Source organism: Thalassophryne amazonica, chromosome 17 (assembly GCF_902500255.1).
Source record: "Thalassophryne amazonica chromosome 17, fThaAma1.1, whole genome shotgun sequence".
Taxonomy (NCBI): Eukaryota; Metazoa; Chordata; class Actinopteri; order Batrachoidiformes; family Batrachoididae; genus Thalassophryne; species Thalassophryne amazonica.
In genome coordinates this window covers 57,887,546-57,912,850 of record NC_047119.1, presented here as the reverse complement: position 1 = coordinate 57,912,850, position 25,305 = coordinate 57,887,546, and the positions used below count along the sequence as shown (strand labels likewise).

The 25,305-nt window shown below is 47.2% G+C and overlaps 1 protein-coding gene across 1 annotated transcript in view; it reads right to left on the bottom strand.

Moving 5' to 3' along the window:
* LOC117529109 (matrix metalloproteinase-17-like) overlaps positions 1–25,305 on the bottom strand; it is a 244,201-nt gene that overhangs the window by 39,024 nt on the left and 179,872 nt on the right. The window contains exon 9 of the mRNA XM_034191809.1: positions 10,193–10,450. Coding sequence (XP_034047700.1) covers positions 10,193–10,450 — 258 coding nt within the window. The remainder of the gene's footprint in view (positions 1–10,192; positions 10,451–25,305) is intronic.

The following is a 25,305-nucleotide window of genomic DNA, read 5'->3' as shown; positions in this document are numbered from 1 at the left end:
TTTTCCTGTGGCGGAGCGTCGCGGCGGCTGCGTCCCGACGCGCGGACCCGTCCGCACGTCTTTCATTAAAAAAAATCTCCTTTAACAGTGGAATATCCGGATAAAATGCTGAAACCGACTTCTTCTGAAACTTCTCTGTTCTCTCACGACGTCCTGGATCAATAGAGCCTGAAATGTGGAGGTTTTCAGCTTGAACAGGCTGACGACGGCAGCTGAGAGCGCTGAGCGACGTCTCACACCGTGGGAAGTCCTTAAAGCGACAGAATCACCTCAAAATCTCTCATCAGCCGTTAAAATTTTCACTGAAAACCAGCTTAATTTTTTGAACCATGTCCACTTCGATGTGTCTCACAGGTTTAGAAAAAATTTTGATCAAACAAAGCGCCAGTCTCTCAGCAACTTCTCAGACAAAGGAATTCCGACGAGGGGCTGGACGACTCCTCCCACAAGGAGTGCTCACAGGCGAATGACGTCACCGACAGGCGTGGAAAAACTCACGCATGCGCACGAGGGTTCAAGCATGACTGACGTAAAAACATATGAATGAAATCCATATAATTTTTGAAAAAAATAAAAAGGACCGTTACTTTATTGACAGCCCTCGTATGTATTGTAATGATAAGGGTCTATTGGTGGCCATTTTGGACGCCATTTTGAATCTTAAACCCATGAATGAATTTAGTTTAGGTACAAATGAGTTTGCTGTGACCTGCAATGGTCTTCCCATTGAATCTCTATGATATTTAAGTTGTTTATATGTTGTGTAAAGGTGTTTTAGTGAAACAAAACCTATTTTGGCGGCCATCTTGGCTAACTGGCTTGAGGCCAGTTTTTATTTTTGGGAACATCCTGATTGTGTTTTGGGCAGTGTTGCCACAGTTACTTTGAAAAAGTAATCCAATTACTGATTACTGATTACTCCTTGAAAAAGTAACTTAGTTACTTTACTGATTACTCAATTGTAAAAGTAACTAAGTTAGATTACTAGTTACTTTTTTAGTTACTTTCCCCAGCTGCCGACAACAACCCACCTCAACATGACAATGATACCTGTTTTTCCAAAACTTACTTTACAGTCACCCTTTCTTAACTTCAATGAAAATAAATACTTGTTTTATAAAAAGTAAAATAAAGACCTCTTTCTTGACCTCATATTTAACTGCTGACAGCACTGTAACAGTAAAACTTGCAATTTCAAACCTACATTGTTTATAAATGTAATTATTAAATTCATTTTCACATTTAAATTCTCTCTAAATATTTTACTTGTAATATTATTTTAAGTAGTATTAGTAGTTGTAGTAAAAAAAGGCTTTAAAACTGTACCTTTAATCTAGGGGTGTTGTGGGGGAGGGGGGGCACATCCCTCCCCCACGCCCCCATTCCATCTGGATTCGCCCCTGCTTTGGCGTTTGAGCACAAAGAATGGATAACATTTATTTATGCAGAAAACATGACCAGATTTACAGGTAAGAAAGTTTTATTGCGTTTTCACATCATGTGGTCCTCAGAAAGAGAGTTTAGGTGCATTTGAGTGGAAAATAGTGTTAGTTGTTGACGCGTCGCGGAGGATCAGCTGTTTTTAACAACCAGATACAGAGCGGCTCAGCTCAGAATTCTAAATAAAGGAGGAAAAAAAGTATAAAAATGTCTTTGTAAAGCTCAGTGCAGGTGTGCTGATCACCGCGCTTTAAGAGGTGAGGACGAGTCGAGCAGCTGCAAAAAACCGTGGATGAAAAGCTCACAGCTCACTTAAAGTGGGCAGTTCAGTCGAACCCCGACCTCCTGCCCACGGACCAAGTTTAATGCTGCTATCGACCCACAATGAAAAATAATAGTAACGCACAGTGACATGGAGAAGTAACTTTAATCTGATTACTGATTTGGAAAGATTAACGCGTTAGATTACTCGTTACTAAAAAAAGTGGTCAGATTAGAGTAACGCGTTACTAAGTAACTACTAAGTAACGCGTTACCGGCATCACTGGTTTTGGGGTCATCTAAGGAACCTAAAACAGTTGGTTTGGGTTAGTCCTGGGGGGGGGGGTGTGTGTGTGCAAAGGTACTGGTCATAGCTCCCCTAGTACATTGCAAACAAATGATTACAGTACACTTAGGTGTAGAAAAATAATTCTGGTGGTAATAATGGATGTGGAGTAAATAATATTTAGTCTCCTGCCCCACACAAATATTTCTGGAACTACCAACTGTTTATTTTCTCAACATCAATCCCCAATATTATGTACCAGCCTTCACGTAGTGGCCTTGGACTTTATCAGTTGGTAACCTCTTTCTGCACATGGCTCGGATACTGACATTGGATTGTTTAAACCACACGAGGAAGCAAAATCTATTTATAACATGATATAGGATTTCCATCATCAATGTAGTTCTGCACAGATATTTCCTCAAGGATACATAAAGCTTGGCCCCAGCTTTCAATGCAATGCAACAATAAGGTTCAAGAGCATCCACACAGAAACAGCCACAACCTTGCACGTTCTCTTGAACGTCACGTTCTCCCAGGGTTATCCTAATGTTACTTGTAACGTTCCCATAACGTATTTCGTAAAGTTGGGGGGACATCAACAAAACCATCCATGGGAACATTGTGTAAATGTTTTCCATAACGTTCTGGGAACATTTTTTGTTACCTGGGTATCACGTTCTCCTAGGGTTATTCTAATGTTTGTTGTAATGTTCCCATAATGTATTTAGTAACGTTGGGAGGACATCAAGAAAACCATCCATGGGAACGTTTTGCAAACATTTTCTATAACGTTTTGGGAACATTTCTGGTTATGTTCTGGTAACATTCCGGGAACATTTTTTTGTTACCTAGGATGCAAGGCCTCATGCAGATGTTAAAACGTAAATATTGTTATTGATTGATAGAGGGGCTTTATTGAACAGGTACAAATTGTACGTAAGACAATAGGATCTTAATCATTAATTAAACTACTGCAAATTATAAAGAAGACAATGATCATACGGCTGAGGGCATGTTAATGTTGCACTATATTTTTGACTTTCAAAGCTTACACCAGCTGGCCACCAAGACTATCGATGCTTGTTTAAATGAAGGAAGTGAAACAAACATTGTCAACATTCTTTGGCACGTTTTCAACAACGTCATCTCTCTTGATTTGGTAATGGATTTGATTGGTATGACGGGAGCTGTGAGCTCACATACTTTTTTTTAATGCTCACATACACACACTGAGGTATATTTTATAGGAGGTTAAAGACCAGAACATTTTACTGGCACAAAGTTGGTCAAGATTACTGACATGGCACATTCAGCCGTGACATGATGCAGTAATAATCACATTACTTCACCTCCTCTAATAAAAATAGACCAGTTTTTTGGGGGGTGGGGGTGGGGTGCAACGCACATTGCCACACGTTAAAATGAATAACAGATGGAACACTTCATATCTCACTTTCATTGGTGTGTACAAATGATAATTAAAACTCTTGCGCTTGAATATCACTTTGGGCTTTATTTAATGACTGTTGCTATTAATATTGGCAAAACTATTTCACTGAGATGGTCTCTGTAATAAATTCTGAATGTAATATCACTGGAAATTCACATAAAAATTTAAACAATACAATTTCATTTTGCTTCGATAATCATCATCAAAAGCAGAAGTGCAGCTTTTCAATCACTGACTGTAATTATTAGGCACGATACAGCTCAGTGCAGACAGAATTCAATGTTTTCTTTCTAAGTCTTATAGTTTTTTTATTTATTTATTTGCCAGTCTCAAGAACAAATAGTTTTGGAAACAGATCAGTGAAAATATTACTGATACACTGGTGAAATCAAATCAAACAGTATCTAAGGGCATTAGAAGGCATGCTTCTGCCAAGATCATAAGGGCCAATCTCACTTTTACTTTAAGAGAGGAGGTGTTATAGGGATGTGTCACTATACCAATACCTCTGCAGCAGAACAAAGGTTCAGGTCTTTTGGATCCTTGTGATTCTTATGTTATTGTAAGGCTGTAAGACTTACAGTAACCAGTGACCCAAGGAAAGGACTTAGTCCTCATTTACTAAGATCCCATATAACACTGACATTCCAAAGACAAAGAGGACCTCAGTATTTAGGAAAGGCCAAGGGGATGCCTGAGTTTCACCTGACTGCGGCAGACAGATGGATATTTTTGAGAGGTGGTGATGGACCAGTTGTCTGCCTAGGTGGTTGCCATCTAGGACACAAGGCGGTACATGGCAGTGGATGCAGTGAGGCATGCTTCCAGATGTGAGTTGACTTGCTGCACTTTGAGTGCCCCTTCTTATTAGCATTTATGAAGGTAATTACAGTGCGAAGTAAGTGAGCACCTGTGAGTTGCACACCTGTAGACGAATTTCTCATGAATACATTTTTATTTATTTGCAACTTGGATATTTAAAGCACAAAGACAAGAACACTACTTGAATCTGTCCTTACAAGTTTGATATTTTCTTCAACTCCATACGCTCACTAATTTTGCACAATAATTTCTGCAATGGTCTTTTATGTTGCTGCCCACAATGATAGTCTCTTATCCCAAGCAGCTCGTCGATGTATTGCTAGAATAGACCGCCAGCTTGAACTATGGCGAGGAATAGAATGACGCAGGAACCTCATAACAATATAGCCTGTGGTTTTTGTGACTCTCCGAGCTCATTTTCATCTTCCTCGGCACGGAGACTTCATAGTATGTGTTAAAAAAATTAATGTTGCTAATGCCCTGTCAAATATATTTACCATTATACTTGTCTTAGTAATTGATCGAACAATGCCATGGAAGAGGAAGTGTACAAAGAGCACAGATAAGATTGATGAGGCGAGACATTTGTTCATCAGTGCATGATGAACAAGAAGAATGGACTATGAGATTAATTGTCTTATGCTATTTGATGAGGTGAGACATTATTATTCAGTGCATGATGAACAATCAGGAATGGACTTTGAGACTGACTGTCTTATGCTATCAAATGATTTCATTCATTGAACATGAAAACTGAATGTACTTGTATTTGTCTTCAGACCTACACTCTGTATGACATGTACCCATACATGTCAACCTATACGGATTGTCCATAAATTATACGGATTTTTCCAAGTTTCAGAGTCATACAGACGTACAAATAAAGTCTTACGGATATTCAGGGTTTTCTGTTGTAAATGTATTTATTTTTTACTGTTGTTTTTCTTAACTCCGCTGACTTTCGGCCAACCATCCACCATCTTTGTACTCCTCATAGAAGCTGTGTGATGATGTGCGCAATGTGAGCATCCAATCGGAATTGGTTCACTGTCACTTGGCTTTCCAGTATCCAATCGTAGGGCAGAGCAGTCTCAGATGGTAGGGCCAAAGATTGTTAGGATTAGTGATCTGTTACTCTGTGAGTTCTTGTTTCTGTAAAAATAGAACAGCTGTGTGACACTATATTCATGGGAAATATATTGAGTTTGTAGAAAATACCTACAATGTACTTGTAGACATTGATTTTATTGACAGCAATGTTGTATGGGCCGCCAGAAGAGGTACTGCTGGCCCACCACCAGAGGGCGCCCTGCCTGAAGTGCGGGCTTCAGGCACGAAGAGGGCGCTGCCGCCACGGACTCAGCCGGGAGTGACAGCTGTTACTCATTACTTCCTGACAGCTGTCACTCATTCTTCATCATCTCACTCCATAAAACCCAGACGTCATCTCCACCTCATCACCGAGATATCATACTTTATTGGAGGTAATATCCTCAGCCTTTTGTAAATCTGTTTATTGTGAGTGTTTGCAGGAGTACCGGTCCTTTTTGTGGAGGCTGTGCAAGTTGGCATTCTTTTTCCTCTGAGGGATCGCTGCAACATATTGAGTGAGAGGTGGAGGTGGCATTCCCACCGCTGTTGTTACTGGGTGTACACACACCCACACTTGACTGTCTTTGTTCTTCGCCAGCAGTACCAGATCCGACAGTCGGGGACGGTGATCACCTGGGAATTCGGGACTTGGCGGCTCCAGTATTCACCAGGTTCTGTGGCTGGCGGAAATTGTGTGGTTCCGGCTCTTCTCAGTACAGACGTCTTCTATCCTCGAGCCTGCCCACACGTCACCTTTGTGGATTGACTGTAATGATATTCTGAGATTGTCTGTATGTTCGTTGTGCACAATTCACAACATTAAATTGTTACCTTTTGGCTCATCTATTGACCGTTCATTTGCGCCCCCTGTTGTGGGTCCGTGTCACTACACTTTCCCAACAAGCAAGCAATTTTACTGTGGAGCAAGAGGATTTAACTGTGGAAGACTTCCACCATAAAAGAGCCCATGGAGATCCCTGTGTTATGTGTCGGACGCAGCTCGGAGAACCGACCAGCGTTTGAAGGACCCAGTATGAAATAAGCAGAGCACGGTTCAAAGGCTAACTGAATTTAATACATAACAGTGATAATATAACAAAAAGGTGCGGTCTGGCGTGGTGTGCTCCCAGCAGCGCTAACGGTCCGGAGCCAGAAGCTGTTTCGGACCCAAGGACCCCGCCGACACCCCCCAGGTGGCCGCAACAACCGAGTCTGTGAAAGAAGGAACCATTATGTGAGTCCACACTCCACACACAGAACACTTAAAGGTGTACAAACAGCAAACACTTCCTGGCTTGATTACTGATCAGCTTCCCAACCTGCAGGCATGGAACATCCAGTTCACAAAACTCCACTGCAGTGGAAGCTGATACATGACTAACAAACAGCTCAATACAATAAGGTGTGAGGGACACCACATTTACTGACTGTATAACTGTTAGTCACAAAATCTAACGTACCTCAGGAAGTGTGCTGACGAGCGTGAAACCTCACCCCCTCCTCTTTCACAGACTGTGCATCAAACCTGGACGTTCTCACCATCCGCTGTTGATGAGATGGCTCCCGAGACGACGATCTCACCCGTCTGGTCACAAGGTCGAGTCTCTGGCAAATACACACTGTGCACTCCAGTCTTAAATGCCAACATGTTCCAATCCATCCAGATGCACCACAGCTGTGAGTCCTGACGAGTCGCAGGTGATCAGGGTGAGGTCCTGACAGCCTCAGCAACACAGCCACTCAGTCCCAAATGCACGCCACCTGGGAGGAAAACCAAAAAACAGAAACAAACCGGCAGCCAGGCCCCCCCCAGCCATATAACACCCTGGTGTTAGTTATTAATATATGGACAAAACCCCAGTTATGTGATACCGCGATGCGGTTGTGTGTATGGTAATAAAACTGATTTTGGTGCGATTTAGGAGGTTATAAGGATTTTGTGTTGATTTTATGGTTTTTATCACTTGGTTATACAGGTGGACCCTCAAAAGGGTTGACATGTATGAGTACCTTTAAAGCTTTAAACAACAAAAGCTCTTAAAACTGAAACCTGTTTTCCCCGGTGTCTCATTTGTTGTCTGTGTCAGAGAGTTTTTAGGTAATTTTTCCTAACAGTATGCGAGCAATAAATGCTGAAATTACACAGCACAAGTCACAAACACATCAGATGAAAGATGGGTCATATTTTAATCAGCTCATCATCACTTCAAGTCTGGTGTATAACACAAGGCAAAAACACTTGGCTCTGTGATAACACAGAGCAGTACTGACTGATCGGTCACTGATTCCATCCGATCGGTGCTTGAAGAAAGCACCGATCAAGCGCAGGATTGGCGGCTGACAACATGCATTAAAAAGCATGAGCCAATTTGTGTCAGTTAGTGAAGCCTTAAAACAACAGTCATGCGATCCATCTGCCACTTCCACTTTGTTTCTGGTGTATTTTCACAAATTTCAGGTTATAGTCACATTTTAGCAGCAGCGTAATTACATAAGAACAGAAGTCAGTGCCCACGATGCTACTCTGAAAAATAAAATCACACTGCGTGAGCAGCAGCAGAATCAAGCTGAGTCAGACACAAGGCTGTGGTCACAAGAGATAATCAGAAATAAAGCAGGTCACAGTCTACGATTGGATTTTACACATCCAGGATGTGCACAACAGGGCAGAAAGCAGAGAGGAGATGAACAGCCGCTAATCCCACTGGATCCCCGTTTTGAAGGAGGGATGGTGCAGACAAAAGCTTTGCAGCTTTTAAGGCTTTACTGTGTACGATGCAGTCGATAAAGGAAAGATGGGAGATCATATAAAACAGACAAGATCCAGAGTATTCATAAAAACAACGTCAGCATATCTACAAACAAAACAAGCACATAGTGTGCGCTAACCCGTGGTACCCTGGGAAAACTGCAAGGTGACGCTTTTCTGCAAAAGGCTTGAAGAAAGTACAGTTCAGTGATTTTGACCTTTTGATCCCAAACCCGATAGACTTTTTGGGGTCACCAGGCTGAACACATGTACCAAGTTTGGTGACAATTGGCAATTAGGAAAAGCTACTGCACTCACAAGATTTTTTACAAAGTACACTCCAGGAACATTGACCTTTAACCATAAAGGCAATAGACCTCTTGAGGTCAATATACCTAAAACATATACTAAGTTCAGCAAGTGGGCAGTTAAAAAAGAAGTTAAAACGCTAAAACTTTTTTTTTTTTACAAAGTACACTCCATACTCCACACCATGTCTTTTGACTTTTTGACCCTGAAATCAATAGAGTTTTGACCAGTTTGAAAGTAACCCAAGGTTGGTGGGATCTGGTCCAAAACTGTCTGCTGCTAAAAGCAACCAATTTAAAATGCTGTAAACTGCAGTGTGCTTGCTCATATGGTGTGTAAAGTCGAGATTAGCAGTTCCTAATCCTGCTCCCCGAGGACCCGAGGACTGCACATTAACTATTAGTTCCTGATTTACTCAAACCAGATCAGCCTTGTCAGATACAGTACCTGTAATACAGTGCAGTAATTGAATGGGAAGGTGTGTGTGTAATCAACAAACACACACAAAGAAATCTGTCAACAAATTCCTGGTGAAAAGAAATTTTGGCAGAACTTCCATTTCAACCAAAAAACACACAAGTGACAGCCAATGGAGGTGCCTCATTGTCTGTGTTGTTATGTTCTCATTCTGTGGTCTATTGAATGCCCTTTTAAAGTATTAACCAAAGCTTGTATTGATCAGGGGATAGTTCCACTAATGAGAAGCGGGCGCTTTAGTGACGATCTCTGCAAATCAACACAAATAAATATTGAGAAGGAACTCAACAAACACCCACTGCACTCAAACCAAAGTGTTTAGCCACACATTTCCCTCTGCCTGAGTAAGTGAGATGATTGAAGATCCTGTCAGCATGGCACTAATTTGACATGTGTCGGGGTACAGATTACACAATTTCTGGCTAATCTAACTGGTGCAACACAAACACGTATAGATTTGACTTGTAGAGAAAAATATCAAACTACTCCCCACTCAAACTACCTACGTGACAAGTTTGGTTAGCTTGGGCCTAAGGACCTTGGAGATATTATGTTGTAGCAAATGTTCAGACATACAGTATGTACAGTACTTTTGACTATATCCCCCACAGATAATGTGTCAAATGGGTGAGGAGTAATACAGCTGTTAACCGGGGGGAAGGGTCTGAAAAATTCTAGTAGTCCCAAAAAAGGCAAAAATCAGCGTGGCAAAATGCCAGTGTCCCAAACCGAACGGTTCCCCCTAAAAATCGGTCCGCCCTGCCTTCACTGCGCGTTATCAGCCGCGGTTCACAGATTATCACCTCGTTTCTGCTTAAAACTGCACTCCAGTCATCATCTATCTAACTGACAGATATCTGACGCTTTTGTACAACAATCATTTCTAAATATATTCAACATTATTTCATCATAAAAGACGGAGGAAGCGATCAGAGCGCTGCAGCTAAACGAGCTAAAATTAGCGCATCAGTCATTTCAAAACATCACAGAGTATCACCTCGTTTCTGCTTAAAATGGCCTTGTTTCTGCTTAAAACTGACTTTAGAATGATTTAAGAGGTTTCATCTTGTCATCTGATGGTTAATAATCCCATTAATCCATTTGATCGCTTTGGTTAAAGAGACTCTGTCTCAGACGAGCCTCTGAGCTTTGAAATAATGCATGCACCATGGAGGCAGGGTGGAATAATTTTTAGGGGCGGACTGTTTGGTCTGCGACACCGGCTCACTGTCTGCTTAGTTACTCTAATCAATGCTGTGGTTTTATTGTGGAACAGACAGAAACAGTTGCACTCACTACTCACCATCAGACCATCGCATAGCATCATCCAGGTTTGGAGGCAGCCCCTTCCATAGTGCACTTTCTTTAGGATAGCCCAGGTCCATACGTCTCAGGTGGTCATCATAGCGCCAATAGTGGTTGTCCTTGAAGAAGTAGGTTTTGTCGTTGTGGAGCCAAATGAAGGCAGCATCCACTCCATTACTGGGTAGACCAAAGTCGCTGATTGGACGGGGGTAACCCTCTTCCACGTTATTGTCCTTAAACACCCAGTACTTTAGACCTGGAGGTGGTTGTATACAGAGGTATCAATGAAGAAGAGGAATAAAATTTACTGTAACCATTTACTTTAAAGATATGATCATTGTGCTCATAACAAAAGAGATGAGAACAAGAGATAAATTTGAAATTTCGTAAGCACAGTGGGCATTACTGGCTCAGACATAAAGGTTGAATATTTCTAAATTTAATCCATTCATGAATCAAGTTGGGAAATGGCATTAAACAATAATGTACCACAAAGCTTTGTTTACGCACAGAAAATGTAATCCTATAATTAGGCCCATTTTAACTTTATTTCACTTGGTTACAGATTGGGTAAATCAGCAGTTTTGTTCTGCTTTATCAGCTGCAAATAGACAATAAAAAATTGATGCCATATGTGGTCAAGAAACAACTTCAAATAAACACAAAGCTCAGCAGTAAGAAATTTGTTTTGTGAACAAGTATCAGCTTTAAAATCTACATAAAAATGCTGCTTTCATTCAAACTCAACCAAAGAATACACTGTTTAATCAGGTTATACACATGAATAATAATATAATGAAGGAATACTAATGCTGGGAAATACTGAAGAAGCGTCTCAGTCATCCAGGTAGAAGATATCTGGAAGCTTAATGAAAAGTCCTGTTTAACCTTCAGATAAAACCTGAAGAAGTCACATGAATGAGCAGTGATGTAGCTCAAAGACTAACAGCCCGTCACACTCACCCATGTTCCCACAGTGTCCACAAAAAAACTGTGAGGATGCAGTAACAACCTGTACAAATCCTTAGAAATGCACCAGAAATGTTACAGACATGGTATGGTCTTCATGTACAGGGAGGACGCAGTCCAACTTTGGACATGTTCAAAAAAATACACAGCAAGGATGTGGTTGGCATGACGTAGTAATAATTTAATAAGTAAGTAGCAATGACTGTACTGATGTATTAAGGACTTAATTAAACCTAGTGAGGACTGTACTCGTGCTTCTTTGTGAATGAAATGTGCTGGTGGCTGTCCATGGTACTGAAATGCAGCCAAACAAATAAATAGTAATAGAGTCCCTGCAGCTCCTCCCTTGTTTTCACTTGGGGTCGCCGCAGCAGATCCAAGGTGGATCTGCATGTCAGTTTGGCACAAATTTTACACCAGATGCCCTTCCTGACACAACTCCATATTACACGGAGAATGGGCAGGGGTGGGGTTTGAACCGGTGTCACAGACCGAATGGTCCACCCCTAAAAATTGGTCCGAATTTTGCATCTGCGCATGCGTCATTTCGGACCACAGCAGCACGTCTGAGAAGGAGTCTCTTCACCCAAAGCAATCAAATGGATTAATGGGATTAATTAACCATCAAATTATAAAGATAAAATTTGTTAAATCATTCTAAAGTTAGTTTTAAGCAAAAACAAGGCTGTTTCAAGCAGAAACACAACGAAATTCCGTGAGACTTTGAAATGACTGAAGCGCAGTGAACGCATCAGCTAGCAGCTCCTTTAGCCGCGGCGCTCTGATTGCTTCCGCCGCCTTTTATGATTAAATAATGCTGAATTTATGAGGAAATGATTGTTGTACAAAAGCTTCAGATATCTGTTGCTGAGAATGATGATGACTGGAGTGCAGTGAAGCAGAAATAAGGTGATAATCCGTGAACCGCATCATCAGGGGGACCGATTTTTAGGGGTGCCATTTGGTCGGCGACACTGGGAAACGTCCGTGCACTTAACAGCTTACCCACCACCCCTACTGCAGCCAAATAAATAAATACATTTTTGAATTAAAAATCCTCCCTCACCTCCTCATACAAATCTAGGTTCGCTTCAAAGCATGTGGCTACATGTGTGGATTAAATTTGAGTGTCTTCATAACTGAGACAGGGACATTGATAGAAGAGCTGTTTTTCTACATATGGACACAAAAAGATGGATTGTGGCTGCATCCGAGGACCTGCGAAAACTGTACCGGACCGTCGTGGGGAAGAAAGATCTGAGCCAGAAGGTGAGAATCTCAATTTAACCAACTGATTTATGCTCTTATCCTCATCTATGGTCATGACACTTTGGGTAACGACAGAAAGAACAAGGTCACATATACAAGCTGCAGAGGTTCGTCTATTGAGTATCTGGGCTTACACTCCTGGGCCTCTATCTATGAAGGAACCTAAGAATAATAACAGCTCCTAGTGCCCTTATTTTAAGAAAAATCTTAGAATTCCTTGAATTCTTAGACATTTCTCCAAATTTTCCTTTGGTAAGATGAAAGCTGTCCACAAGGCACCTAAGGCCTTAAGAGAGCTCCTAAGGTGCCAAACTGGTAAGTGGAGGGAGAAGGAATTTTAAGAAGCCTAACAGTGTCTTGAACCGAGGTGATGGCAGAAAAGACAGAGAGGAAGGAGAGTTATTCTCCATATGCAGGATGACAATGATTCAGTAACATGCTACCCACTTGATCTATATAATTATTTTATGCTATTTTACTGTCTTTATGTATTGTTATTTCTACCCAGTTCTTTCATGTAATTTGCTGCCCTTTACCAAGAACCAAACCATTGTATTCCTCATTTTTAGTTTCTTATAGGTCATGACAAAAACTGTCCTCTCTTTGAGAGGACTCTGAGTTGCTTGATGGATATGGATATGAGAAGCTTGAATATCCAGGAAGGGCTGAGTAGAGCTGCTGCTTCTTTGCATTTAAAGTAGCCAGCTGAGATGATTTGGGCATTTGGTGAGGATGCCCTCTGGTCGTCTCTGACCCTCTGTTCGTCTCCTTTGTGAGATCTTCCAGGCATATCCAACTGGGCGGAGGGGTAGACTCAGGACACACTGGAGGTGTTGTGTGGGCCGCTGAAGAGGAGGTACTGCTGGCCCACCACCACCAGAGGGCACCCTGCCTGGAGTGCGGGCTCCAGGCACCAGAGGGCGCTGCCGCCTCACAGGAGCAGCCGGGGTGACAGCTGTCACTTATCACCTATGACAGCTGTCACCAATCATCTGATCTTCAGTGGTATATCAGCAAGACGACATCTCCACCTCTTTGCCGAGATATCGCTCTACCGAGGAGGTAATATACTCAGCCGACTGTGTTGTCTTCCTGACAGGAATACCTGTTGCTTTGTGTGTTGGATAGCAGATATTTTGTTTTTTTTTTCCGACGAGAGGTGGAGGTGGTTTTCCCACCATACGTGTTGCTGGGTGCAAACGCACCCACATCTAACTGTTTTTGTTCCTCGCCAGCAGTACCAGATCCGACAAGCGGAGGCAGTGGCCACCTGGGAGTTCGGGACTTGGCGGCTCCAGTATTCCCGGGGTTCGGTGGCGGAGGAAATCGTGTGGTTCCGGTTCTGCTTTGGACAGACGTCTCTTATCTTCGAGCCTGCCCACGTGACACATTTTGTGAATTGACTTCTTATCTATTATTGTAAATTCGCCGTGTTTGTTGTGCTTATTCACAACAGTAAAGTGTTGTTATTTGACTTCCTCCATTGTCCGTTCATTTGCGCCCCCTGTTGTGGGTCCGTGTTCCTACACTTTCACAACAGGATATCTCGGCCAACGTCATGGACCCCGAGGGGTGTCAACCGGCTGTTGAACGGCCAATGGAAGAGCAGGGCGCACAGGCGTCTGCAAGAGGTATGATCGGTGAGTTGCAGCGAATCCTCACCGCTTTTACGGCTCGGTTGGATCTGATGACCGAGCAGAACGTCCTCCTTAACCGCAGGGTGGAGGCTCTCGCCGCGCAGGTGGAAGCGCGCCCTCAGGGCGCTGCTGCGGCTCCCCCTCCTGTCAATCCTGTGCGCAACAGTGACGTTCCACAGGTCGTTCAACGACCCCTCCCACCTTCCCCTGAAGCATACATAAGCCCTCCAGAGCCATACGGGGGTTGTGTGGAGATGTGCGCGGACTTTCTTATGCAGTGTTCGCTCGTCTTCGCACAACGTCCCGTCATGTACGCGACTGATGCTAGTAAGATAGCTTATGTGATTAATCTGAGGCACGCGCTTGGGCTACAGCGCTCTGGGAGCAAAATTCACGGCTCCTTCAGACATATGATGGGTTTGTGAGGGAATTCAGAACAGTGTTCGATCACCCAAATAGAGGAGAGACCGCTTCAGCCATGCTGCTGTCAATGAGACAGGGGCGCCGGAGCGCAGCTGCTTATGCAGTCGACTTCCGCATCGCGGCTGCGAGGTCCGGCTGGAATAGCACTGCCCTCCGTGCCGCCTTCGTAAACGGACTGTCATTGGTCCTGAAGGAGCACCTGGTGGCTAAGGACGAACCACGGGATTTCAGACGGGCTTATTGATCTCGCTATACGATTAGACAATCGGTTAGAAGAACGCCGTCGGGAACGAGACGAAGGGCGTGGCCGGGCACGCGCCGTCCCTCTCCCTTCCGGTTCCGACCGAGTTCCGCCCTCCCCATGCTCCACGGCCTCTACGCTCCGTGTGGTTACAGCTCCCCCTGCTGATGAAGCTATGGACACGAGCAGGGCCACATTTAGGCCACCAGATAGACAGAGGAGGCTGGTCCACGGAGCGTGCTTTGTTTGTGGCTCAATAGAGCATCAAGTGAGGGACTGCCCCAAATGGTTAAACCCCAACGCCCGCCCCTAGAAACTGGGCCAGGGGTGGACCAAGACATTCACGTGGGACATACCCATATTGCCACACGACTCCCAGTTACAATCCTTTATGAGGATTTAACCCTTCAGGCCCCAGGACTGGTGGACACGGGCTCTGAAGGGAATCTGCTAGACAGCAGATGGGCCAGGGAGGCAGGGCTCCCTCTGGTGGCGCTTACTTCACCTGTGCAGGTGCGGGCACTAGATGGCTCCCTACTCCCTCTAATCACACATAAGACACCACCAGTAACTCTGGTGGTGTCAGGGAACCACCGGGAGGAGATCGAGTTTTTTGTGACTCCTGCCACCTCCCGTGTGATTCTCGGGTTCCCCTGGATGTTAAAACACAATCCCCGGATCAATTGGCCGTCCGGGGTAGTGGTTCAGTGGAGCGAGACCTGCCATCGGGTATGTTTAGGTTCCTCGGTTCCTCCCGGTTCCCAGGCTAGGGAGGAGGTCAGAGTCCCGCCCAATCTTGGGACGGTGCCGGTGGAGTACCATGACCTTGTGGATGTGTTCAGTAAGGACCTGGCGCTCACCCTTCCCCCGCACCGTCCGTATGATTGTGCCATTGATTTGGTTCCAGGCGTTGAGTTCCCGTCCAGCAGGCTGTACAACCTCTCACGACCTGAGCGCAAATCAATGGAGAACTACATCCGGGCCTCGTTAGCTGCCGGGTTGATCCGGAATTCCACCTCCCCGATGGGTGCAGGTTTCTTTTTTGTGGGAAAAAAAGATGGCGGACTTCGTCCATGCATTGATTACAGGGGGCTGAACGAAATCACGGTTCGTAACCGATACCCGTTGCCCTTGTTGGATTCAGTGTTCACGCCCCTGCATGGAGCCCAAATATTCACTAAGCTAGATCTTAGAAATGCGTATCACCTGGTTCGGATCCGGAAGGGAGACGAGTGGAAGACGGCATTTAACACCCCCTTAGGTCACTTTGAGTACCTGGTCATGCCGTTCGGCCTCACCAACGCCCCCGCAACGTTCCAAGCATTAGTTAATGATGTCTTGCGGGATTTCCTGCACCGATTCGTCTTCGTATATCTAGACGATATACTCATCTTTTCTCCGGATCCTGAGACCCATGTCCGGCATGTACGTCAGGTCCTGCAGCGGTTGTTGGAGAACCGGCTGTTTGTGAAGGGCGAGAAGTGTGAGTTTCACCGCACTTCTTTGTCATTCCTGGGGTTTATCATCTCCCCCAACTCCGTCGCTCCTGATCCGGCCAAGGTTGCGGCGGTGAGAGACTGGCCCCAACCTACCAACCGTAGGAAGCTGCAACAGTTCCTCGGCTTTGCAAATTTCTACAGGAGGTTCATTAAGGGCTACAGTCAGGTAGTTAGCCCCCTGACAGCCCTGACCTCGCCAAAAGTCCCCTTCACCTGGTCGGATCGGTGCGATGCCGCGTTCAAGGAGTTGAAACGGCGCTTCTCGTCTGCACCCGTTCTGGTGCAGCCCGATCCTAGTCGCCATTTTGTGGTTGAAGTGGACGCCTCGGACTCAGGGATAGGAGCTGTGCTTTCCCAGAGTGGAGAGACCGATAAGGTCCTTCACCCGTGTGCCTATTTTTCCCGCAGGTTGACCCCGGCCAAACGGAACTATGACGTCGGCAATCGAGAACTCCTTGCGGTGAAAGAGGCTCTTGAAGAGAGGAGACATCTGTTGGAGGGAATGACGTTTTCACTGACCACCGGAACCTGGAGTATATCAGGACCGCCAAGCGGCTGAACCCCAGGCAAGCCCGCTGGTCACTGTTCTTCGGCCGTTTTGACTTCCGGATCACCTACAGCCCCGGGACCAAAAACCAGAGATCGGATGCCTTGTCCCGGGTGCATGAAGACGAAGTCAAAACGGAGTTGTCGGATCCACCGGAACCCATCATCCCGGAGTCCGCTATCGTGGCCACCCTCACCTGGGACGTAGAGAAAACCGTCCGGGAGGCCCTGGCACGGAGCCCGGACCCCGGAACTGGGCCAAAGAACAAACTTTACATCCCACCAGAGGCCAGGGCTGCAGTCCTGGACTTCTGTCACGGCTCCAAGTTCTCCTGTCATCCGGGGGTGCGAAGAACCGTGGCAGTTGTCCGGCAGCGCTTCTGGTGGGCGTCCCTGGAGGCCGACGTCCGGGATTATATCCAGGCCTGCACCACCTGCGCCAGGGGCAAGGCTGACCACCGCAGGGCATCGGGACTGCTCCAGCCGCTGCCTGTGCCTCATCGCCCCTGGTCCCACATCGGCCTGGATTTTGTCACGGGCCTCCCGCCGTCCCAGGGCAACACCACCATCCTCACGATAGTGGACCGATTCTCCAAGGCGGCCCACTTCGTGGCCCTCCCGAAGCTCCCGACTGCCCAGGAGACAGCGGACCTCCTGGTCCACCACGTCGTCCGGCTGCATGGGATTCCAACAGACATCGTCTCCGATCGCGGTCCCCAGTTCTCCTCGCAAGTCTGGAGGAGTTTCTGCCGGGAACTGGGGGCCACGGTGAGTCTCTCGTCCGGGTATCATCCTCAGACCAACGGGCAAGCAGGACGGGCCAATCAGGAGGTGGAACAGGCCCTGCGCTGCGTGACAGCCGTGCACCCGGCGGCCTGGAGTACCCATTTGGCCTGGATCGAGTATGCCCATAACAGCCAGGTGTCTTCAGCCACCGGCCTCTCCCCTTTTGAGGTGTGTCTGGGGTACCAGCCCCCGTTGTTTCCGGTGGTTGAGGGAGAGGTCGGTGTGCCCTCGGTCCAGGCCCACCTGCGGAAGTGCCGTCGGGTGTGGCGCGCCACCCGTTCTGCTTTGCTAAAGGCCCGGATGAGGGCAAAAGCCCATGCAGACCGTCAGCGGACCCCGGCCCCTGCGTATCGGCCAGGGAAGGAGGTGTGGTTGTCGACAAAGGACATTCCCCTCCAAGTGGACTCCCCTAAACTGCAGGATCGTTACATCGGTCCCTTCACGATCCTCAAGGTCATCAGTCCAGCCGCAGTGAGGCTTCAGCTTCCGGCCTCACTGCGGATCCATCCTGTTTTCCATGTGTCCCGGATAAAGCCGCATCACACCTCACCCCTCTGTACTCCGGGTCCGGCACCGCCTCCTGCCCAGATCATCGATGGCGAGCCGGCTTGGACTGTGCGCCGGCTCTTGCATGTCCGTAGGACCCGAAGAACGCTCCTGGGTTAAGAGGAGCTTCATCCTGGACCCGGCCCTCCTGGCCGATTTCTACCGCCGCCACCCGGACAAGCCTGGTCGGGCGCCAAGAGGCGCCCGTTGAGGGGGGGGTCCTGTTGTGTGGGCCGCTGAAGAGGAGGTACTGCTGGCCCACCACCACCAGAGGGCACCCTGCCTGGAGTGCGGGCTCCAGGCACCAGAGGGCGCTGCCGCCTCACAGGAGCAGCCGGGGTGACAGCTGTCACTTATCACCTATGACAGCTGTCACCAATCATCTGATCTTCAGTGGTATATCAGCAAGACGACATCTCCACCTCTTTGCCGAGATATCGCTCTACCGAGGAGGTAATATACTCAGCCGACTGTGTTGTCTTCCTGACAGGAATACCTGTTGCTTTGTGTGTTGGATAGCAGATATTTTGGGTTTTTTTTCCGACGAGAGGTGGAGGTGGTTTTCCCACCATACGTGTTGCTGGGTGCAAACGCACACACATCTAACTGTTTTTGTTCCTCGCCAGCAGTACCAGATCCAACAAGCGGAGGCAGTGGCCACCTGGGAGTTCGGGACTTGGCAGCTCCAGTATTCCCGGGGTTCGGTGGCGGAGGAAATCGTGTGGTTCCGGTTCTGCTTTGGACAGACGTCTCTTATCTTCGAGCCTGCCCACGTGACACATTTTGTGAATTGACTTCTTATCTATTATTGTAAATTTGCCGTGTTTGTTGTGCTTATTCACAACAGTCAAGTGTTGTTATTTGACTTCCTCCATTGTCCGTTCATTTGCGCCCCCTGTTGTGGGTCCGTGTTCCTACACTTTCACAACAGGAGGCATTACATTTCTCAGCTGGTTTAGGAACACCTCAGGACTTGGCCAAGAATAAGAAAGTGCGGTCTGAGCTGCTTGGCCAACTGCTAGACTTGGAAATGATGCAGAAAATGAATGAATGGACACAAGAAAACTTGCAGAATGAATGAAGAATACCTACGAATACCTTATCGATACTGTGTAGGTATTGATACGGACAGGATGGAAGATGTGAGAAAGTCACACCCACGCGTGTTTGTTATGTGATTATCAAAAAAAAAATAGTATGTTATATACGTGTGATCACGCATATGCTAGATGCTGTAAGAACACGGCAGGATCGATCAGGATGAAGTATGGACTTGAAAACAGCACATTTTACCATTATGACCACATCCCTGCTGTGTTCATTAAAATTTTCAGGACAAAGTGCATCATCTTGGTCTTCATCTGAGTGTGATGGGGCTCTAAACAAGGAGGTTGTTGTGTGGGCCGCCGAAGAGGAGGTACTGCTAGCCCACCACCAGAGGGCGCCCTGCCTGCTGGCAGGTTGCAGGCACCAGAGGGCGCAGTGGCCATAAGGAATCCACCAGGTGCACTATGCAGCTGTCATCACCTGTCACACATCTACTTATCACATCATCCATAAAAGCCTGGGAGAGACACCATAACTCTGCCGAGTTATCTGCTTACCTTACAGGTAAACCTACTCAGCCGTTTTGTGCCGTACGCACATTCATTGTTACTGAAGTCTTTGCAGTTGTGACTTATACTTGCAGCTTGTAGCCGAGTTTGTGGGAAGTTTGGAGAAGTTGGCGTCTCCACTCCTCACTTCTGACTTACTGAGTATAACTTTGACACTGCATGTTCTCCAGTTTTCCTCTGCACTCTGGGAGTATCTGGATTTATTCCTTCAGTAGGATTTCTGTGAGTTACTGACTGTTTGCTGGGTGTACACACACCCACCTTAACCTGTTTTGTTCCTGCCAGCAGTACCGGGTCTGACAGCTGGAGCGGTGGCCACCTGGGGATTCAGGACTTGGCGGTTCTGGTGTGTTGCAGGTCTCCGCTGGCGGTGGAACTTCGTGGGTCCCGGCTCTTCTCTGGATAGGCATCTCCTACCCTCGCGCCTGCCCACGCTTCATCGTTTTTAATTGACTGTCTAAAAGCATATTTGAGTGTTGTGCACATTTGCAGAATAAATTGTGATTTATTTGGAATTCCTATTGACCGTTCATTTACGCCCCCTGGCGTGGGTCTGTGCATTCACTTTCTCAAGAGGATAACTCGGCCACGTCATGGACTATGAGGGGCGTTTACCACCAGTTGAACAGCCAATGGAAATGCAAGGTGTGCAGGCTCCACCAGGAGGTGCGTTGGGTGAGCTGCAGCACATTCTCACCAACCTCATTGTTCGGTTGGATTTTTTAACCGAGTAGGACATTCACCTCAGCCGCAGCCACTCCTCGCTGTCGCTTAACACAGAAAATCCAGTGGTCGTTCAAAGGTCTCCCCCCCGTCGCCCGAAGCTTACATTAGCCCCCCGGAACCGTACGGGGGTTGTGTCGAAACGTGCGTGGACTTCTTGATGCACTGCGCGGTTGTTTTTTCGCAACGCCCCATGATGTATGCGTCAGACCACAGCCGGGTGGCTTATGTAATTAATCTGCTTCATTACAAGGCACGCGCCTGGGCTACGGCGCTCTGGGAGCATTTATTAGGGAATTTCGACAGGTGTTCGACCATCCTAATAGAGGCGAATCCACTTCAAATATGCTGCTGTCGATAAGATAGGTACGACGGAGCGCGGCTGAATACGCAGTCGACCTTTGTGTTGCGGCAGTGAGGGCCGGCTGGAATTCAGTAGCGCTCCGCGCTGCCTTTGTAAACGGGCTGTCTCCGGCCCTAAAGGAGCATCTAGTGGCTAAGGATCAGCCGCGGGATTTAGATGGGCTTATTGATCTGGTTATTCGCTTGGACAATCGGTTAGAGGAATTTAAGCGGGAGCGAGACGAAGGGCGTGGCCAGGTGCACGCTGTCCCTCTTCCATCCAGATCCGAGCGAGTGCCGTCTTCTCCCCGCTCCAAAGCCAGGGCTCTCCGCGTCAAACCAGCTCCCCCTGCTGATGTTGCTATGGAAACAAGCAGGGCTAAAGTGACAAAAAAGGAAAAACAAAGGAAGCTGGCACGTGGAGAGTGTGTTTACTGTGGCTCGAATGAGCATGCGCAGAATAAGGGGCCCCAGGCAGTTAAACAACAAGACTCAACCTTAGAGACTGGGTTAAGAGTGAGTCATACAAACCACACGGGTGTCCCACGCAAATGCGCACGACTCCCAGTCACAATCCTCTGTGGGGATTTAACCCTTACCGCCCCAGCACTTATCGACACGGGGTCGAAAGGGAACCTACTGGACAGTAGGTGGGCTAAGGAGGTAGGGCTCCCTCTGGTGGCCGTTCCTTCACCATTGAAGGTGCGGGCACTAGATGGCACTCTTCTTCCAGAAATCACACACCAGACACAGCCTTTAACCTTGGTTGTCTCTGGTAATCACAGGGAGGAGATTGTGTTTTATGTGACACCTTCTACCTCCAGAATTATTTTGGGATTTCCATGGATGGTGTCTGGGGTTGTGGCTCAGTGGAGCAAAACCTGCCACTGGGAGTGTTTATGATCCTCGGTGCCACCCGGTGATGCTGTTAAAGAGGAGGTCCGAGGCCCCCCCAATCTCACGACGGTGCCGACTGAGTATTATGATCTTGCTGATGTTTTCAGCAAAGATCTGGCACTCGCTCTGCCCCCGCACCAACCGTATGATTGTGCCATTGATTTGGTTCCAGGTGCTGAGTACCCGTCCAGCAGGCTGTACAATCTCTCATGTCCTGAACGTGAATCAATGGAGACCTACATCCGGGACTCTTTAGCTGCCTGGCTAATCTGAAATTCCTCATCCCGTTAGGTGCAGGTTTTTTTTTTGTGGGCAAGAAGGACGGCAGACTCCGTCCACGCATTGATTATAGAGGGCTGAACGAGATCACGGTTCGCAACCGATACCCGTTGCCTCTATTGGATTCAGTGTTCACACCCCTGCATGGAGCCAAAATGTTCACTAAATTGGATCTCAGAAATGCTTATCACCTGGTTCGGATACGGAAGGGAGACGAATGGAAGATGGCATTTAACAGCCCCTTAGGTCACTTTGAGTACCTGATCATGCCGTTCGGCCTCACCAATGCCCCCGCGATGTTTCAAGCTTTGGTTAATGACGTTCTGCGGGATTTCCTGCACCGATTCGTCTTCGTATATCTAGACGATATCCTCATCTTATCCCCGGACTCTGAGACCCATGTTAAGCATGTCCGTCAGGTCCTGCAGCGGTTGTTGGAGAACCGGCTGTTTGTGAAGGGCGAGAAGTGTGAGTTCCACCACACTTCTTTGTCCTTCCTGGGGTTTATCATCTCCTCCAACTCCGTAGCACCCGATCCAGCTAAGGTAGTGGCGGTGAGAGATTGGCCCCAACCGGTAAATCGTAGGAAGCTGCAACAGTTCCTAGGGTTCGCCAATTTTTACAGGAGGTTCATTAAGGGCTATAGTCAGGTTGTTGGTCCCCTTACAGCCCTGACCTCCACAAAAGTCCCCTTTACCTGGTCGGATCGGTGCGAAGCCGCGTTTAGGGAGTTGAAACACCGGTTTTCGACTGCACCAGTTCTGGTAAAGCCCGATCCTAACCACCAGTTTATTGTTGAAGTGGATGCCTCTGACTCAGGGATAGGAGCTGTGCTGTCCCAGAGCAGGGAGTCCGATAGTGTTCTCCACCTTTGTGCCTATTTCTCCCGCAGCTTAACCCCCTCTGAGCAGAACTATGACATTGGCAATTGGGAACTCCTGGCGGTGAAAGAGGCCCTTGAGGAGTGGAGACATCTTTTGGAGGGAGCTGTGGTCCCATTCTCACTGACCATCGGATTCCTGGAATACATCCAGAGCGCTAAGCGTCTGAACCCAAAACAAGCCCGATGGTCACTGTTCTTCGGTCGCTTCAATTTCAAGATCACATATCGCCCCGGGACCAAAAACCTTAGGTCTGACGCCCTGTCCCGGGTGCATGAAGAAGAAATTGGAGCGAAGCTGTTGGATCCACCTAATACCATCATACAGGAATCCACTGTCGTCGCCGCCCTCACGTGGGACGTGGAGGAAGTGGTCAGGGAGGCCCTGACGTGACACCCTGATCCCGGAGGTGGACCACCAAATAGGCTGTACATCCCACCAGATGCTCGGACTGCAGTTTTGGACTTCTGCCACAGTTCCAAGCTCTCCTGCCATCCGGGGGTGTGAAGAACCGTGGCAGTGGTCCGGCAGCGGTTCTGGTGGGCGTCGGTCGAAGCCAACACCCGAGATTATGTCCGGGCCTGTACTATCTGTGCCAGGGGCAAGGCAGTTCACCAGCCTGAGAAGGGACTCCTCCAGCCGCTACCCGTGCCTCGTCGCCCCTGGTCCCACATCAGCCTGGACTTCGTCACGGGCCTCCCTGCGTCCCAGGGAATGACTGTCTTCTTGACGATAGTGGACCGGTTTTCCAAGGCGGCCCACTTCGTGGCCCTCCCGAAGCTCCCTACGGCCCAGGAGACTGTAGACCTCCTGGTCTACCACGTCGTGCGTCTGTATGGTATCCCAATGGACATCGTATCGGACCGTGGTCCTCAGTTCTCCTCGCAAGTCTGGAGGAGTTTCTGTAGGGAGCTGGGGGCCACGGTGAGCCTGTCGTCCGGGTACCATCCCCAGACCAACGGCCAAGCAGAGCGAGCCAACCAGGACTTGGAGCAGGCCTGGAGTCAACATCTGGCCTGGATCGAGTACGCTCACAACAGCCAAGTCACGTCATCTACCCACCCGGCCCCAGCTTACCAGCCCGGGCAGGAGGTTTGGCTGTCTACGAAGAACATCCCTCTGCATACGGACTCCCCGAAACTCACTGACCAGTTCATCGGACCCTTTAAGATCCTGAAACTCATCAGTCCCACCGCAGTGAAGCTCCAACTCCCAACTTCACTGCGGATACATCCGGTGTTCCATGTGTCAAAAATCAAACCATACCACACTTCGGACCTCTGCACCCCCAGACCGGCGCCGCCTCCTGCCCGCATCAATGATGGCGAGCCAGCTTGGACAGTTCGGAAGCTCTTTGATGTATGTCGGAGGGGTCGGGGGTACCAGTACCTGGTAGACTGGGAGGGATATGGCCCAGAAGAACGCTCCTGGGTGAAGAGGAGCTTCATCTTGGATCCCGCCCTTTGTAGAAAAAAAGCAGATCACAGACATGACACAAAACTAAAGTCATTTCAAATGGCAACTTTCTGGCTTTAAGAAACACTATAAGAAATCAAGAAAAAAAGATTGTGGCAGTCAGTAACGGTTACTTTTTTAGACCAAGCAGAGGAAAAAAATATGGAATCACTCAATTCTGAGGAAAAAATTATGGAATCACCCTGTAAATTTTCATCCCCCAAACTAAAACCTGCATCAAATCAGATCTGCTCACTGACACTGACCCTATGCCATGACATTGACCCTATGTGTCTTTTTGCAAGGAATGTTTTTGCAGTTTTTGCTCTATGGCAAGATGCATTATCATCTTGAAAAATGATTTCATTATCCCCAAACATCCTTTCAATTGTCCAAAATATCAACATAAACTTGTGCATTTATTGATGATGTAATGACAGCTATCTCCCCAGTGCCTTTACCTGACATGCAGCCCCATATCATCAATGACTGTGGAAATCTTCAGGCAGTCATCTTTATAAATCTCATTGGAAAGGCACCAAACAAAAGTTCCAGCATCATCACCTTGCCCAATGCAGATTCGAGATTCATCACTGAATATGACTTTCATCTAGTCATCCACAGTCCACAATTGCTTTTCCTTAGCCCATTGTAACCTTGTTTTTTGCTGTTTAGGTGTTAATGATGCCTTTCGCTTAGCTTTTCTGTATGTAAATCCCATTTCCTTTAGGCGGTTTCTTACAGTTCGGTCACAGACGTTGACTCCAGTTTCCTCCCATTCGTTCCTCATTTGTTTTGTTGTACATTTTTCGATTTTTGAGACATATTGCTTTAAGTTTTCTGTCTTGACGCTTTGATGTCTTCCTTGGTCTACCAGTATGTTTGCCTTTAACAACCTTCCCATGTTGTTTGTATTTGGTCCAGAGTTTAGACACAGCTCACTGTGAACAACCAACATCTTTTGCAACATTGCGTGATGATTTACTCTCTTTTAAGAGTTTG